Below are 13,973 nucleotides of genomic sequence, written 5' to 3' on the forward strand. Positions count from 1 at the left end.
AAATTAGTTTCCCAACGGGTCTATGGTCTGTGGCCTTAAGCTAGATGCAGAATAGACCGAAATCTAATCTTTGCTTCTGGGGGTCCCTGGAACAAAATATTTTGCGATAGGGGTCCATCCGTGGAACAAAATATTTGGAGATGGGGGTCCGCGGCCAAAAACACATTTTGGGGGTCCTTAACCACTGATAGGCACATTCTAAAAATGTCTTCTAAATCCTAACAGTTTTCCTGAAAAAACTCATGTTGCTATTGTTTCTCAAACTTTGTCATGTCAAGGACCCCCAGAATGATATGTATTTGGCCACGGGCCCCTCAACGCAAAATATTTTGTTCCAGGGACCCCCCAAAGCAAAAATTTGATTTTGGTCTATTCTGCATCTAGTTAGGCCACAGACCCGTTGAGAAACGAATTTGGGTCGACTTTGTTTTAGGTTAGGGTAATATTTCATGTAGGCTAAAACAGGAGAGCAGCGTAGGACACAAATAATTGTTGATCAAAAACTGATCTCCCAGTAAACACTATTCAGGTTCACTAGTGAAATGCCCCCTTTCTTCCAAGTTACATTCTGAATCTATAAACAAAAGAAAAGGAAAACATACCTTCTCAAAGAATGTCTCTTGGTAGAACACAGCTCTAAAGTAAGGATTATTCTATTAAAGTAAAGTAATAAACCCTCTATTATTGTATTTATAACACAGATCTTTCTCCGTATCATGAACAGTTCGTTCGCTCTCTGCTCTGTTGTTTACGGTGTGTTTCAACCCGGACGAGAGAGAGGGACGGAAACGGTTCCCGCCCTCCCCTCTATCTTGTCCGGGTTGAAACACAGCACCCTGACCCCGGGGTTCCCCGCAGGAGTAGGCCTACCAGAAATGCTGGGTTTAGATCATAAACAAACAGGAAACATTAATTTTATTTTCAACCGAACAAAAACAAACTATTATAATGTCGTAGGCCTACCATGAATATCACAGTGTATGTAAATTGTAAACTAATAGCCTTGGACCAGAAAGACTATTGATAGTCTTTCAATCATGTAATGTAAAATGGAAAAAAATAGAATTATTACAAATAAATGAAAAAAGGTTATGGAAAAAACACGGCCTGCTCACATATTAGGAGGGTAGTATGAGTCACCAGAAAAAGTAATGTGTGTTTTTAATGAATCTATCATGGTTAAAATGAAGTTTGAAGTTACAATGGGTGTGTGTGGGGAGAGGCCCTGGGCCTGCAGAGCCTGGTAACATTTACATCACATATCTACATATTGAATCAAGCAAATTAAAAACTGTTCAGGGTGTTCATAAAAGCCTGATTAGACAATAAAATTATCAAAAGTTTTTTTGAAAGTGAAATATTCCTTTAAGTCATGTACTTATAGGTACAATTTTGAGGTATTTGCACTTTACTTGAGTATTTCCAGATTCCACGCAGTACTTTTACTTCTACTCCACTGCATTTTGATTCCAAATGTTGTACTAATACTTTTTGTCTAGTTACTTTGCAGATATAAATTATAATATTATAAAACATACATTAATCCACTTTTGCCCTATTTCATACCAAGGCTATTTGAAAATAGCCGATCTACAAGCTCACGACAACGCGTCACAGTGGGCTTGTAGAGCTGCTATTTTCAAACATGTTGAACTTTTACTTTTGGTACTTTAAGTACATTTTGATGCCAATATATTTTGTACTTTTATTCAAGTACATTTTGAATTTCTGACTTTTATTTGTACAACGGAGTATTTCTACAATGCAGTATTGATACTTTTTCTCTTATCTCTACATTTTAAAAATAATATTTATAAAATAAAATGAGAGGAAGATATAATCTGAGAAATCCCATAAATATAATATAATATAATATAATATCATATCATATAATATCATATAATATATTTAAAAAATTATAAATCAAGAGTCTTACAGTACCTGAACAGGGCAAAAATGTACCCTATGAATGTATAGCAGCCAGAGGTCTATGTGAAATTGGCGAATATAGGCTAGCAAATATAAGCCAATCTCTTCAGAATAAGAGTACCCCTCAGCCAATTGAAAAATGGTGAAAAACGATTAATCTTCCCATGATATGCACATTCAAAATATAGATTAAGCATTCAAATACATACATCGCAAATGTATTCTTTAAAAAACAAATGTACGCTCTTTACAAACATTAATCACTGACATCTTATTTTGAAGGTCTTAGGAAGTAGTGGCGCCTGTTAGTGACGTCAAACTGCTGCGCCACCCCGGAAGTCCACTGTCGTTGTTGTTTACTAAAACATAACAGCATCCTAGCAGACATTTATATTTCAGGGGTGTTTTATTGGTTTTTAATAACATTTATAAGAGTTGTTCTGATCTAAACATGATCCCACTGGACTCAGTGAAGCTGCAGGTGCAGCAGCGCCTCCACGCGGCCGCGGAGGAGATCTTTGAGCTGGTGGAGAGGTTTATCAGAGAATATAAGGAAGACGAGACACAACAACACACAATGCTGCACGGTACACTGCATTATACATGTATAAACATGGTTCTATTGTGAAAATAACAGATCTACATGCTCACAACGCCATGTAGATCTGCTATTTTCACATTTCAGCCTGTATGTTTTTATTTTTTATTACCCCTCTTTGTATTTACCTTTTGTAGCCTGTTTTTATTTTTTTTGCATAGTACTGTGTTCTATCCGTCTATCATTCAATGTTATATGAGATACTTCAATGGTTTCCTGTGTAAATAAGCTTAGTCTTTTCCAGGATCTCCTTTTAGTAGACCTTGTACCAGTGTGTTGAAATTCTTTATTAGGAATAACCCCATTGAGATGTAGCATCTCGTTTTCGAGAGGATCCTCAGTGAACCAGTGAACTGTACCGCCATGAAACTGTACCTTTTCCAATGCAAACTTCTAATAAAGTCTTCAATCAATCAATCAATCAATCAATATTTGACAATTTGGCCAATGTTTAATTTGTCATTTTAGAGGTATTAAAAAGTAATTTAATTGTCACTGTATATGCCCTCTACTTGAACTTTATGTTGGTTTGTTTACTGCTGAGTGAGAAAAACAATGTTGCACATTAAGTTAATCATCTGGGGACACCCCCAAAAATAATGTGGAATGTGGACCCCCCTGGGGGTCCCGACCCACAGCTTGAGAACCACTACACACCTTAGGTTGGTGAACATTTAGCCTTGGATCAAGATTATCATCATATATATATTTTTTTCTTTTCTTTTTTTTCTTTTTTTTATGTAGTCTGACTTATTTTCGTACCTGAACTGTAGTGCCCATCATAGCTATGCAAATGTCAGAATCATTTTTTTCTTTTTTTTAAAGAAAGAAAAAACATCTATGGTCAGGCTACTGCAATGTAGAAATAGTGAAGGAAATTCAACATGTACTTGAGTAAAAGTACATAAGTATTGGTATCAGATGTAAGTACCAAAAGGAGCATTCACAGTATTGGAAGTCGATTAAGAGGTGTGACTGTGGATATATATTTTCCGTTAATTGCCCAGCCCTACGATGTAGTGTATTCTGTGTCACTGGCTGCCAAAAAAACAAAAACACTTCTTACACCCTCTGTAAACTAAGATTAAGCTTCACTAATCACTAAGATTAAGATCACTCTGATTGATGTTCAACCAGCATCTACAACCCATGATGTCACATTAAAGTTCTTTGATTCCTTCATTCCAGACCAGTGTGTGGAGTCCAGCCTGCAGGTGAAGATGACGTCTCCAGTGTCTCCAGAGCACCATGCAGGATGGACCAAGAGGCAGAGACGGTTTCCCCAACATGTCCAGGACTTTGAGCTGGGTGAGTGACTTGTTACTGGAGACTCGCCTCCTTGTGTCCCCAGGCTTTCCACCTGGTTTTCATTCCAAACTGACCGTGTTTACGGTTGTGTGCTCACTGTGCTGTGATTAAATCTCCACACCGTGGCCGCTAAAACAGCCCACCTCACGTTTTGGCCTTTAAGTCTTGAACTGTAGATCCTACAATGTTTTCCCCCCTGGATTCCTTGGATCAAGAGTCATGATGCAACTTATTGACGCCGTTTGTGCCAGATTACATTTTCTGCCATTTACACATTTTCTTCAAAACACAGTTTTTGCAACTACTCAGATTACAGATTTCATGCAAAACTCACAGAAATGGGTACACAATTATCTCCCCGGTTATGTGATCAAGATGTAAGACTCAGATGTGTAACGGTGTGATGCTACTGAGTCACAGAGAGTCATTTACCACTGACCCAATGCGTGAAGTCCCTCCAGTCTCTCTCACTCTCTCAATCCATGTGTTGCAGCTTCCATCAGGGCTATAGATGGCGCTACAGACCATCCTCATGAAGACCTGGCTCCACTTTCTCCACCAGCACAATATGCCATCAACAGCTTTTCAGGTATCTCTCTCTTTCTCTTTATGCGGTGGGAGAAATGGTCATGGTATAATTTTCTTTAAATCCTTAACCACGCCGGAAACACAATCGTTTGATTGATCAATTCAAATAAACATGCTCTGACATGTCAAGTGGTCAGATGGACGGGCCACGAACACTTTGAAGATTTTTCAAGTGGGCCCTGATGATCCAGGAATGGTTGAGAACCACAGGTCTGGACTAACGTAAATAAATGTCCACCAATGAGAACAGAGCCCCTAAATGGCTCACAGTGAGCAAGTTGGTGGCCTTGCATGGTTTCTTCTGCCGTCGGCTGTCGGTGAGTGAACGTGTGGTGAACGTGTGCGACTGCAACGCACATTGTAAAGGGCTTTGGATAAAGGTGTTATATAACGTAAATAAATAAATGCAACACTACTGCTCGTTCCAAGCTGAACTCGTGGGAACGTTTATCATCAATCAATAAGTACCTGCTGACGTGCTGCCACCTTTGTGTCCAACCGTATGCACCTTATGTCTCTGCCTCATGTACACACTGTACCAGATGGATTATGCTTTGTGTATACTGTAGACATCGTTCTGTTTTCTTTCTTGTCTCCTTGCTCTCCCTATCCTCCTCTTTGTTTTCCTTTCTCATAATGAAAACAAACAACGGAGCTTGCACAAAAAAGCTATTTCATGTAATTTCACCCACTTACTTCTTCATACCTGTGATTCATGAGTCATGTGACAATGAAGAGAATTCTGATTGTGAAGTGATTCTAAGTCATTAGCCGAGTTACTCCTCCCATATTGTCCTGTTATCGTTGAGTTTCTCATGTCAGTTCATCCTAAAACGCTGGGGCTTTTCTTCCTTCATTCCAGAGCAGTGTGAGGAGTCCCCCCAGGCCCGGACCCCAGACCTTGTGAAGAAGGAGGAGCCTGAAGACCACCCAGACTTCAGTAAGGACTCAAAGCCAACTGTCTGTCTTTCTTTCTTTCTTTCTTTCTTTCGTCCCGTTTTCGGTGCGGTCTGTTTCCGGCCTACAGTACAATAGGCAGGGCCTTTAGCCAACGAGGGAGTAGAGTTCTCTGTGATGTCACCAAGAACTTCTATAGAATTTCTATTCTATATAGACGGGTTTCTTGTTTACAAACATTGAGACTAAATGCACAGGTGACCGTATCATGTAATCAATTCCCACCAATCCCCAAACCTGTTGTTTTGGGGAGAGCTGGTTTCATTGGCTAAGTTTGGTACCCTGCGCACGCATCTAGTTCTTATCAGTGTAACGTGGACCAGAAACCCGTCCATAGAAATAGATGACTATTTCCATGCATTTGATGTATTACCTTGTTTATTGTACGTCGCTCTGGATTAAGAGCGTCTGCTAAATTCCTAAATTATAAATTGTAATTGATGGTTTGTGTCTCTTCCTAACAAGTCGTGGTAAAGGAGGAGGCAGAGGACCCTGAGCGCTGTGAAGGAAATACAATGGATCACGACTGCCGTTTTCCACCTTATGGTGAGTTCACTTCATTATAGTAACAATCACTTTTTGAGCAGTTCTAACGAGGGCTGTCACGATTATGACATTTTACATGACGATTAATTGTCACTCAAACAATTGCGATTAACAATTTAATCGTGTTTTTGTCGTTGACAATTACATTTCTGTTTGGCTTGTAGGCTTTGAGGTTACACATGGCACATATGACACATAACCTAAATAATATATACAAATACATGACTGACACATTTGACAACTTTAAACCTAAAAAAGAACATTGATAGTGGTAATAGCCGACCTACAAGCTCACAACACGTCGCGAGCTTGTAGATCTGCTATTTCCACTATTTTTGAAAATATATGAACATTTTTCAACATGGAAACGATTATGACAATTATGACAAAAATAATTGCGATTAGACGATTATGTAATAATTGTGACAGGATAGTACAACCAAGTAAACTCTAGGCGCACTGGGGGGAAACCACGCCCCGCACTCATTTTTGAAGCTTGTGATTGGCTGAACCGGAGGTAGGGAGCGCTCCATTGTAGTCACTTGGACCGCGGCAGAGGTGCACCAAAACCTAACTCTAACCCTAACCTTAACTCTAACCCTAAGCGTAACCCTAACCTCAGTAAAACTAACGCTAGTGAATGCTAACCTGCTGAAATGCTAACCTGCCAACACTGGTGTGCAGCTAACCTGCCGACACTGATGAAAACAAGCACTCTATCCCCCACTTAGCCTAGAGTTTAGAAACTCGCCCCCTGCACATGAAGGCTCACTGGTCTGCTCTTTTCACTGAATGTGTTGCAGCTTCCATCGAGGCCATAGGTGGCGCTACAGACCATCCTCATCCTCTTGAAGACCTGGCTCCGCCTTCTCCACCAGGACAATATGCCCTGACATATACAGTCTCCAATCACAGCTCTTCAGGTATCTGACACACATCCAATCACAGCTCTTCAGGTATCTGACACACATCCAACATCCAATCACAGCTCTTCAGGTATCTGACACACATCCAATCACAGCTCTTCAGGTATCTGACACACATCCAATCACAGCTCTTCAGGTATCTGACACACATCCAATCACAGCTCTTCAGGTATCTGACACACATCAAGGTCTGTTAGCCTCGGACCAGACTGACAGAGATTCGTTTTTTTCCCCCCACTTTTATTTTACTGTATCTCTGTTGTTAGTCTCGCTAGACTGAAGCAATAAGCCACGCGAGGCATGTGGTTACCTGGTATTTTATAACGGCTGAGAGGCGTGGGGAAACACAAGGTGTCTCCAACCCTCTCAGCCGTTATAAAATACAGGGAACCGCGTGGCTTATTGCTTTTCTAAAACGGTTACAATATGGCAACCTGAAAAATCATAGCCATGTACCAATTAAAACTGTTCTATTTCACTAATAATTCACTACAAGGTCTTCAAGAAAGTAGCTCCCAGCTACAAGAAAGTAAAGTAGTTATATTGTGTATAACACGGTTCTATTGTGAACGCCTTGCGTTGAGAGCACGTAAATTGGCTATTTTCACAATTTCTGCCTCTAATATTTGACAATTAGGACAATGTTTAATTTGTCATTTTAGAGGTATTAAAAAGTCCTTAAATTGTCAATTCAGAAATGTGCAGATACCCTCTATACACTTTAACCTCATGTTCTGTTTACTGTTGAGTGAGAAAACAAAGTTGCACATTAAGTTGATCATCTGGGGACCCCCCCCCCACCCACAGATTGAGAACCAGTGTGGTAGACCACCCCCAATATCCACTGCACGCTCTGTGTTCAACCGTCCCTCTCCCTACATAATACACATTTTAAATGGGATTTTAAACCGTCAAATCGGGCCGCTTGTGTTCTGAAATGTTCCGTGTTGTTCAGTAAAGAAGTGTTTGAAACCCGTCTGTGCCTCACTGTACCACTTAGTTTCCTTTTCCGAGTGTAATGCTGGCTTTCAGCTGCTGCAGCAGTGCCTGCTTGTTGTTGATGTTCTGACATATTATCTTGTTTATTATAGTGATGTATTATCTGCTTATTGTAAGTCACTTTGGATTAAAAGCGTCTGCTAAATGCCTAAACTGTAAACTGTTGTGGGATACAGAGACATTTTAGCACGGATGGAACAAAACACTTTATTGCACTTGTATCGTGTTACGCTGGAGACTCCTCGTGCTTCCACTTGACGTTAGTGTGGTGTTATGGACTTTGTAAAACGCATACGTCCAGTCCTGGGTTCTGATTTTGCATTCTTTTCTTTTTTCTTTTTTTTTTCATTTAGAGTAGACCAATGGTCATCAAAATGGGGTCCAGGGACTCTCTGGGTTCCTTTTGGGAGGTTTAAATTTGACCCTTACAAGTATGATTCCAGACAGTATACAAATGAAACCAAATGGAGCCATAGGGGAGATCATTGACATTTTAAAGTGTGAGAACTACCGATTTAGACCAAAACGTAGGTTTAAATTACATTCTGCAATAGTTCTGATTTTGCCAAGTTGAAATGGCACATTTCACAGAAAGCGACCGCGAGGAGGAGGAGGAGGGAGAGGAAGAAGAGGAGGAAGGACAAAAACAACGAAGACACGCCGAAATTAACGAGGACGACCTTGACGAGCTGGAGCGCTCGAGGCCCCACACGTTCAGCACCTTCAGACAGACCCAGTGGTCGGTGCGCTGCTTCCAGACGTGGTGCGCCGAGAAGGAGCTGGCCGTGGACTTCGCCACGGTCACCAAGGTGGAGCTGAACCAGACGCTGCGTCGCTTCTACGCCAGCGTGAGGAACGGCAAGGGGAAGCCCTACGGCTTCAGCAGCTACGTGGGGCTGCGCGCCGGCCTCAACCGCCACCTCAACGACCCGCCCGTCAGCCGCGCCATGTGCCTGCTCAAAGACCCCGAGTTCAGCAGCAGCAACGCCATCTACGTGGCCGTGCTGAAGAGGCTCCGCCGAGAGGGACTCCGAAACAACGAGCTCCAGCACCGCGGGCTGACGGAGGCCGACTTCGAGAAGATCACGCGCTCGCCGGCGCTGGACCCCAACACGCCCGAGGGCCTGGTCAACAAGGTGTGGTTCGACGTGCAGCTGCATATGGGACGCCTGGCCAGGGAGGGCAACCGGCACCTGAAGGCGCAGGCGTTCTCCGTCCACCGGGACGCCGCCGCCAACGGCGGACGGAAGTACGTGACGCTGGCCCTGGACGAGTACCCCAAGGCCCCCCGGGACGGCGGTGAGAGGGACAGGCGTCGTCTGCGGGGGTTCATGTGCGAGCAGCCCGGGAACCCGCTGTGTCCCGTCGCCTCGCTGGAGAAATACCTCTCGCTGCTGCCTGAAGACCCGCCCGCCTTCTATCTGCACCCGCTACGATCAACAAACATCACCCGACACCTGTGGTGAGTCAACCATGGACACACATTCAAGCCGTGTGTTTGTATAGAGGGTATGCGTGTGACATCATCATCATACGCGGAAGTTATACGGGAACGCCTACTGAGTGGCAAAAAAAACATTAATTTACTTTCTGGCCTTGACAGCCCATACTTCCGAACAGAAAAGTCCTATCTGATTGCATTAAAATGACGTTAAACGGTGTTAAACTCACTTTGCCACTCGATTTGACATTCGCTTTATGCATGCGCATACTCTCTAATGGTAGCCTGTTATTTAGGGTGCAACGGTGCAATCGATTTGATCGATTATAAAAATTAAAAGTAGATAATTGATACTTCAGTAATATAATCGATTAATAATCTATGCTTATTTATTTAAATAGTCGACTCGTTGTGAGCTTGTGCATCTGCTATTTCACTGTTGTGTGACGAAGTATAAAATAAGTAATTATAAATAGTCTCTGTCGGGCCCACAACTGTCCACAACTGTTACTTTGCGGGATTAAAATTCAAAAGTAAGAGAAATAGCAGATCAACAAGCTCGAAACGTGGCGGGATCTGCTACTTTCTGTGTGCAAGTTGTGTCGCTGTAGTATGATCCAGTAGGCCGTTGTATAAAACACACAGTAAACACTAATAAAATAGTCAACAGTTGCAGCCCTACTTGCCTAGTTTTGTTGGTGTAGTTTACAGTGTAGTTGTTTTACAGTGTAGTAGTTTTCATGTGTCTTCTCTCTCCTGACGTCAGGTACTCCAGAGAGCCCATGGGGATAAACTTCCTGGCCTCCATGTTGCCTCGGATCTGCAAAGCAGCCGGCACCGAGACCATCTACACCAACATCTGCTTGCAAAAAACACCCGTGCCAAAACCCTTTGATTCTGGCAGCCTGGTGCCAAGACCCTTTGATTCCGCTGCCAGCCTGGTAGTGGTACCAATCCCCTTTGATGCTGCCAACCTGGTGCCAAACCCATCTAACGCTGGCAGTCTGGAGGCAAGAGAAACCATACCGGTGTCGACGGGCCACACGTCGTGTGAATCGACCCTGTCTTCGTGCAGCCGCCACAACCACCCAAAGGACAGCAGCAGGTGGCGCAATATCCTTCCAAAGGCGCCGATAAAACGCACCTCCTCCGCTAAAGAGTCGAACCCCGCCGTGCCAGAGAAGAAGAAGAGTGCGAACGTAACTGAACAGTGCTAGCACAACTGAATTATTGCACCAGTTTGTGGTTGGATGACAATGTCAACGTGAACTTGAGAGCTGCCTACTGCAAAACAACACCAGGAACGGGTGTGTGTGTATGTATGTGGGGGGGTTCAGGAAGATTAGCGGGTACAGCTCAGCAAGCACTGCAGGGAGAGGGTCTGAGTAGCGTCTTGCAGATTACCAAGCGTGTTTAGGGAGCTCTCGTTTTATGGTTAGATGTCACAGTTATTGTCCACGACATTGCAAGCGGCGCAAAGGCCAGCAGACCTTGGTCCTGCTCTTCGCGCCCGAGCGCCGCAGGCTTGAGTGCCTGCGAAGAGCGGGCCAGGGCCGGCCGCGCGATTTACGAAGCCGTGGTGAATGCAATCGTTACTGGGCAAGCCCACGATAAACGCATTCTATTCACCTCCTCTGCGCGGTCCAAGTGACTACAATGGAGCGCTCCCTACCTCCGGTACAAGCTTGGGTATCCACTAGACGCGTCTGAGTATGACATGAACCTGTTCAGCGGGACCAGCGGCTGCCCCGAGAGGCGGGAGACAACGGGACCAACGTTGACCCACCAGCCCCTCCTCGCCTGCTCCTCACCACTGACCAAGCGCGGCATCACCTCACCCGGACAAGCACCAGGAAGGCAGCGGGGACAGACAACATCAACTCCTGGGTGGTGCACAGGGTGGGTGCTGACTCTGAGCAGCTCGCGGTCACGTTCAGGGACCCCTGAGGCAGGGGGAAGGTGCCCCAGCTGTGAAAGACATCCTGCCTTGGCGTGTAATCGTTAGGGGGCAGAGGGAAGACATTTCTTGGGTACAGGGACATAACCTGTTCTTTTGTTAACCCTTTTTTACCAAAGTTATCCGGGTTGTAAGGCCAAATATCTTGGACAATATGATGTCAAATCAGACAGGATGATTGCTCATGCTTCACTTGACTTCACCATATCTAATATAAATGGTAATATGGAATTCATTTCTTATGACTCGCGTCAGTGCAACCACACTTGCGATCTCCCTGAATTGCACTTTTCTAGTTGGGTCTGAAGTAACAACAGCTCAGTACGATAAGCACAGTAAGGATGTGATGAAGTGTGTATTCCTATCATAAAACCTTTCCTGTATAATGTAAGCTTGGTTGAGGGTCTGTATTATTGTGTATACTGTTGAATATCTTGTACTTTTTCGTTCCCTGTGGCTACACCATAACTGCTGTTCTGTCTTTGGTGACTGAATCATCCTGCAAGATAAATAAAGGTCTATTTATCATCTTAATTGGGATATGTCTATGATTTTGTATCTATGATCTACACAGCATAAAAAGCAGCATGTATTTACATTAGGTTAGGCAAAGAGTGGTCCACAATCCACGTAACAACAGGTATGTACATGAGGAGAGGACACGCAAGTTTGTAGATCTACTATTTGTATTACATTATATATGTGAAATAGGGCTTAGGCTTAGATGGTCAATTAATAATGTTTTGGTAAGTTTGGCTCCCTTGAGTCCCTTCCTACAAATGTAATGGAGTCAAAAGTACAATATTTATATGTACTTAAGTACATTACTCAAGTAAATGTTCTTAGTTGTGGTTCACGGGCTGTAAGGGAACGCCTGTTTGATCAGAGGATGAACTGCTGTTTGAACTTCATGCAGTACCACAGTTCAGCCACTAGATGTCCTACCTGACCACACATAATGTACAGTAAATGTCTCAACAGACAAGCAGGAGGTAGACCAACTCCAACCACCAACCGCAGATAATGATATACTATTATATTAACATATGCTACCATACAGATATTCTACTTGTAATATTAACATACTCTACCATGCAAATTGATTAAACATATGAGATTTCCTCCACATAAAGAAAAGAAAAGTATGCTGCCTGCCAGCATAGGACATGGATGGGTCCCCAGGTGATTGGCTTAATGTGCAACACAACAGTATTTACAGGGTATCTGTACATTTCTAAAGTGTCCATTTAATTACTTTTAAGACCTTTTTAACTGTGAACGCGTTTGGAAAATAGCAAATATACAACGCATGAGCTATTTTTGAAGCCTTGTGAACTTGCAGATTGGCTATTTTCGGAAAAAGAAATCCTTAACCAGATTAAGATGAAACATTTAATGGTGTGCTATTCATTTATTTTTTCCCCCAGACCTCCTGCATCGCCCTGTGTGTAAAGCAGAGGTTTCCCCTGAACACCAACAGAGGAGCTCCAGTCCCGTCCTGGAGGAGATTAAAGACCAGGAGATATTCCAGAGAACCCGGGGGTCTGGCGTGTCAACGAGGACATTACGATCAGTGCAAAGTGGACATAACGAAAGAGAGACGGCGCCTCCTCTCGCCAGCACCTCAACCCAACACATGAAAACACGAGCGGATCGAGTCGAGTACCGTGGAACATCACGACCGACTGGCGACGACGTCCAGCTCCTCTCCTCTGAATCCGACCCTGAAGACAGCGATGATGAGTGGGAGCAGACCAGGGAAGATCAGCCGGCTTCGAACACCTTGCAATCACACCAGACACAGGCTGTGGACGGACAGTTTTTCTCCTGGAGCAACAATGAGCTGTCCCAGGAGGACCCGGCAGCGTCGTCGTCGTCAGAACGAGCTCCCTCCGCGGAAACCCACGCTGGGAGGAAAATATTCAGCTGTACGGTTTGTGGTAAACAGTTTAACCGAAAGGGAAATCTCAACATGCACGCAATGACTCACACGGGAGAGAAACCATTCAGTTGTCCAGTCTGTGGCAAGGGCTTCAGTAGGATGAGTTCTCTGAGGCTACACTGGAGGATTCACACGGGGGATAAGCCCTTCAGTTGTACGATTTGCAGCGACAAACACTTCCTTCAGAAAGCACACCTGCAGATGCACATGCGGACGCACACGGGAGAACGGCCGTTCGGTTGCTCGGTTTGCGGCAAAGCCTTCGGTCAGAGGGGCGACCTGAGCAAACACATGAAGATTCACACCCGGGAAAAACCCTTTAGTTGTACGATTTGCAGCGACAAACACTTCACTCAGAAAGCGCATCTGCAGCTGCACATGAGGACCCATGCTGGGGGAAATTAGTTGCACACTCGGTCAAACGCCCTGTGCATTACAACTGTCACTTTGGCACCACCCTGTGTAACCACTTAGAGCAGTGGTTCTCAACCTTTTCAGGTCACAACCCCTAAAATAATCATATTTTAACTGGGGACCCCCACCCTGACGAGCACTAAGAGTTGAGGCATAACATTTTGTATAACACGGTTCTGTTGTGAAAATAGCAGATCTACATGCTCACAAGGCGTTGTGAGCATGTAGATCGGCTATTTTCACAATTTCTGACTTTAATATTTGACAATTTGGCCAATGTTTAATTTGTCATTTTAGAGGTATTAAAAAGTACTTAAATTGTCACTTTAGAAATGTGCAGATAACCTCTAGCCTATACACGTAAACTG

The 13,973-nt window shown here is 43.7% G+C and overlaps 2 protein-coding genes across 2 annotated transcripts; both read left to right on the forward strand.

The window, feature by feature from the left end:
- Positions 1–2,315: 2,315 nt before the first annotated feature.
- Positions 2,316–5,854, forward strand: LOC308305513 (uncharacterized protein; the record flags this gene model as incomplete). Its single annotated transcript, XM_080750309.1, has 5 exons — positions 2,316–2,516; positions 3,716–3,835; positions 4,329–4,424; positions 5,286–5,383; positions 5,846–5,854. The coding sequence occupies exons 1-5, from the start codon at positions 2,381–2,383 to the stop codon at positions 5,852–5,854; spliced, it is 459 nt and encodes a 152-aa protein (XP_080606435.1). The 5' UTR covers positions 2,316–2,380.
- Positions 5,855–5,867: 13 nt separating this feature from the next.
- LOC308305660 (uncharacterized protein) lies at positions 5,868–13,739 on the forward strand. The gene is made up of 3 exons (XM_080750492.1): positions 5,868–5,926; positions 6,730–6,849; positions 12,677–13,739. The coding sequence occupies exons 1-3, from the start codon at positions 5,896–5,898 to the stop codon at positions 13,594–13,596; spliced, it is 1,071 nt and encodes a 356-aa protein (XP_080606618.1). The 5' UTR covers positions 5,868–5,895; the 3' UTR covers positions 13,597–13,739.
- Positions 13,740–13,973: the final 234 nt, after the last annotated feature.

This window comes from Nannobrachium achirus (assembly GCF_963921795.1).
Source record: "Nannobrachium achirus genome assembly, chromosome: 20".
In the NCBI taxonomy this organism is placed as follows: Eukaryota; Metazoa; Chordata; class Actinopteri; order Myctophiformes; family Myctophidae; genus Nannobrachium; species Nannobrachium achirus.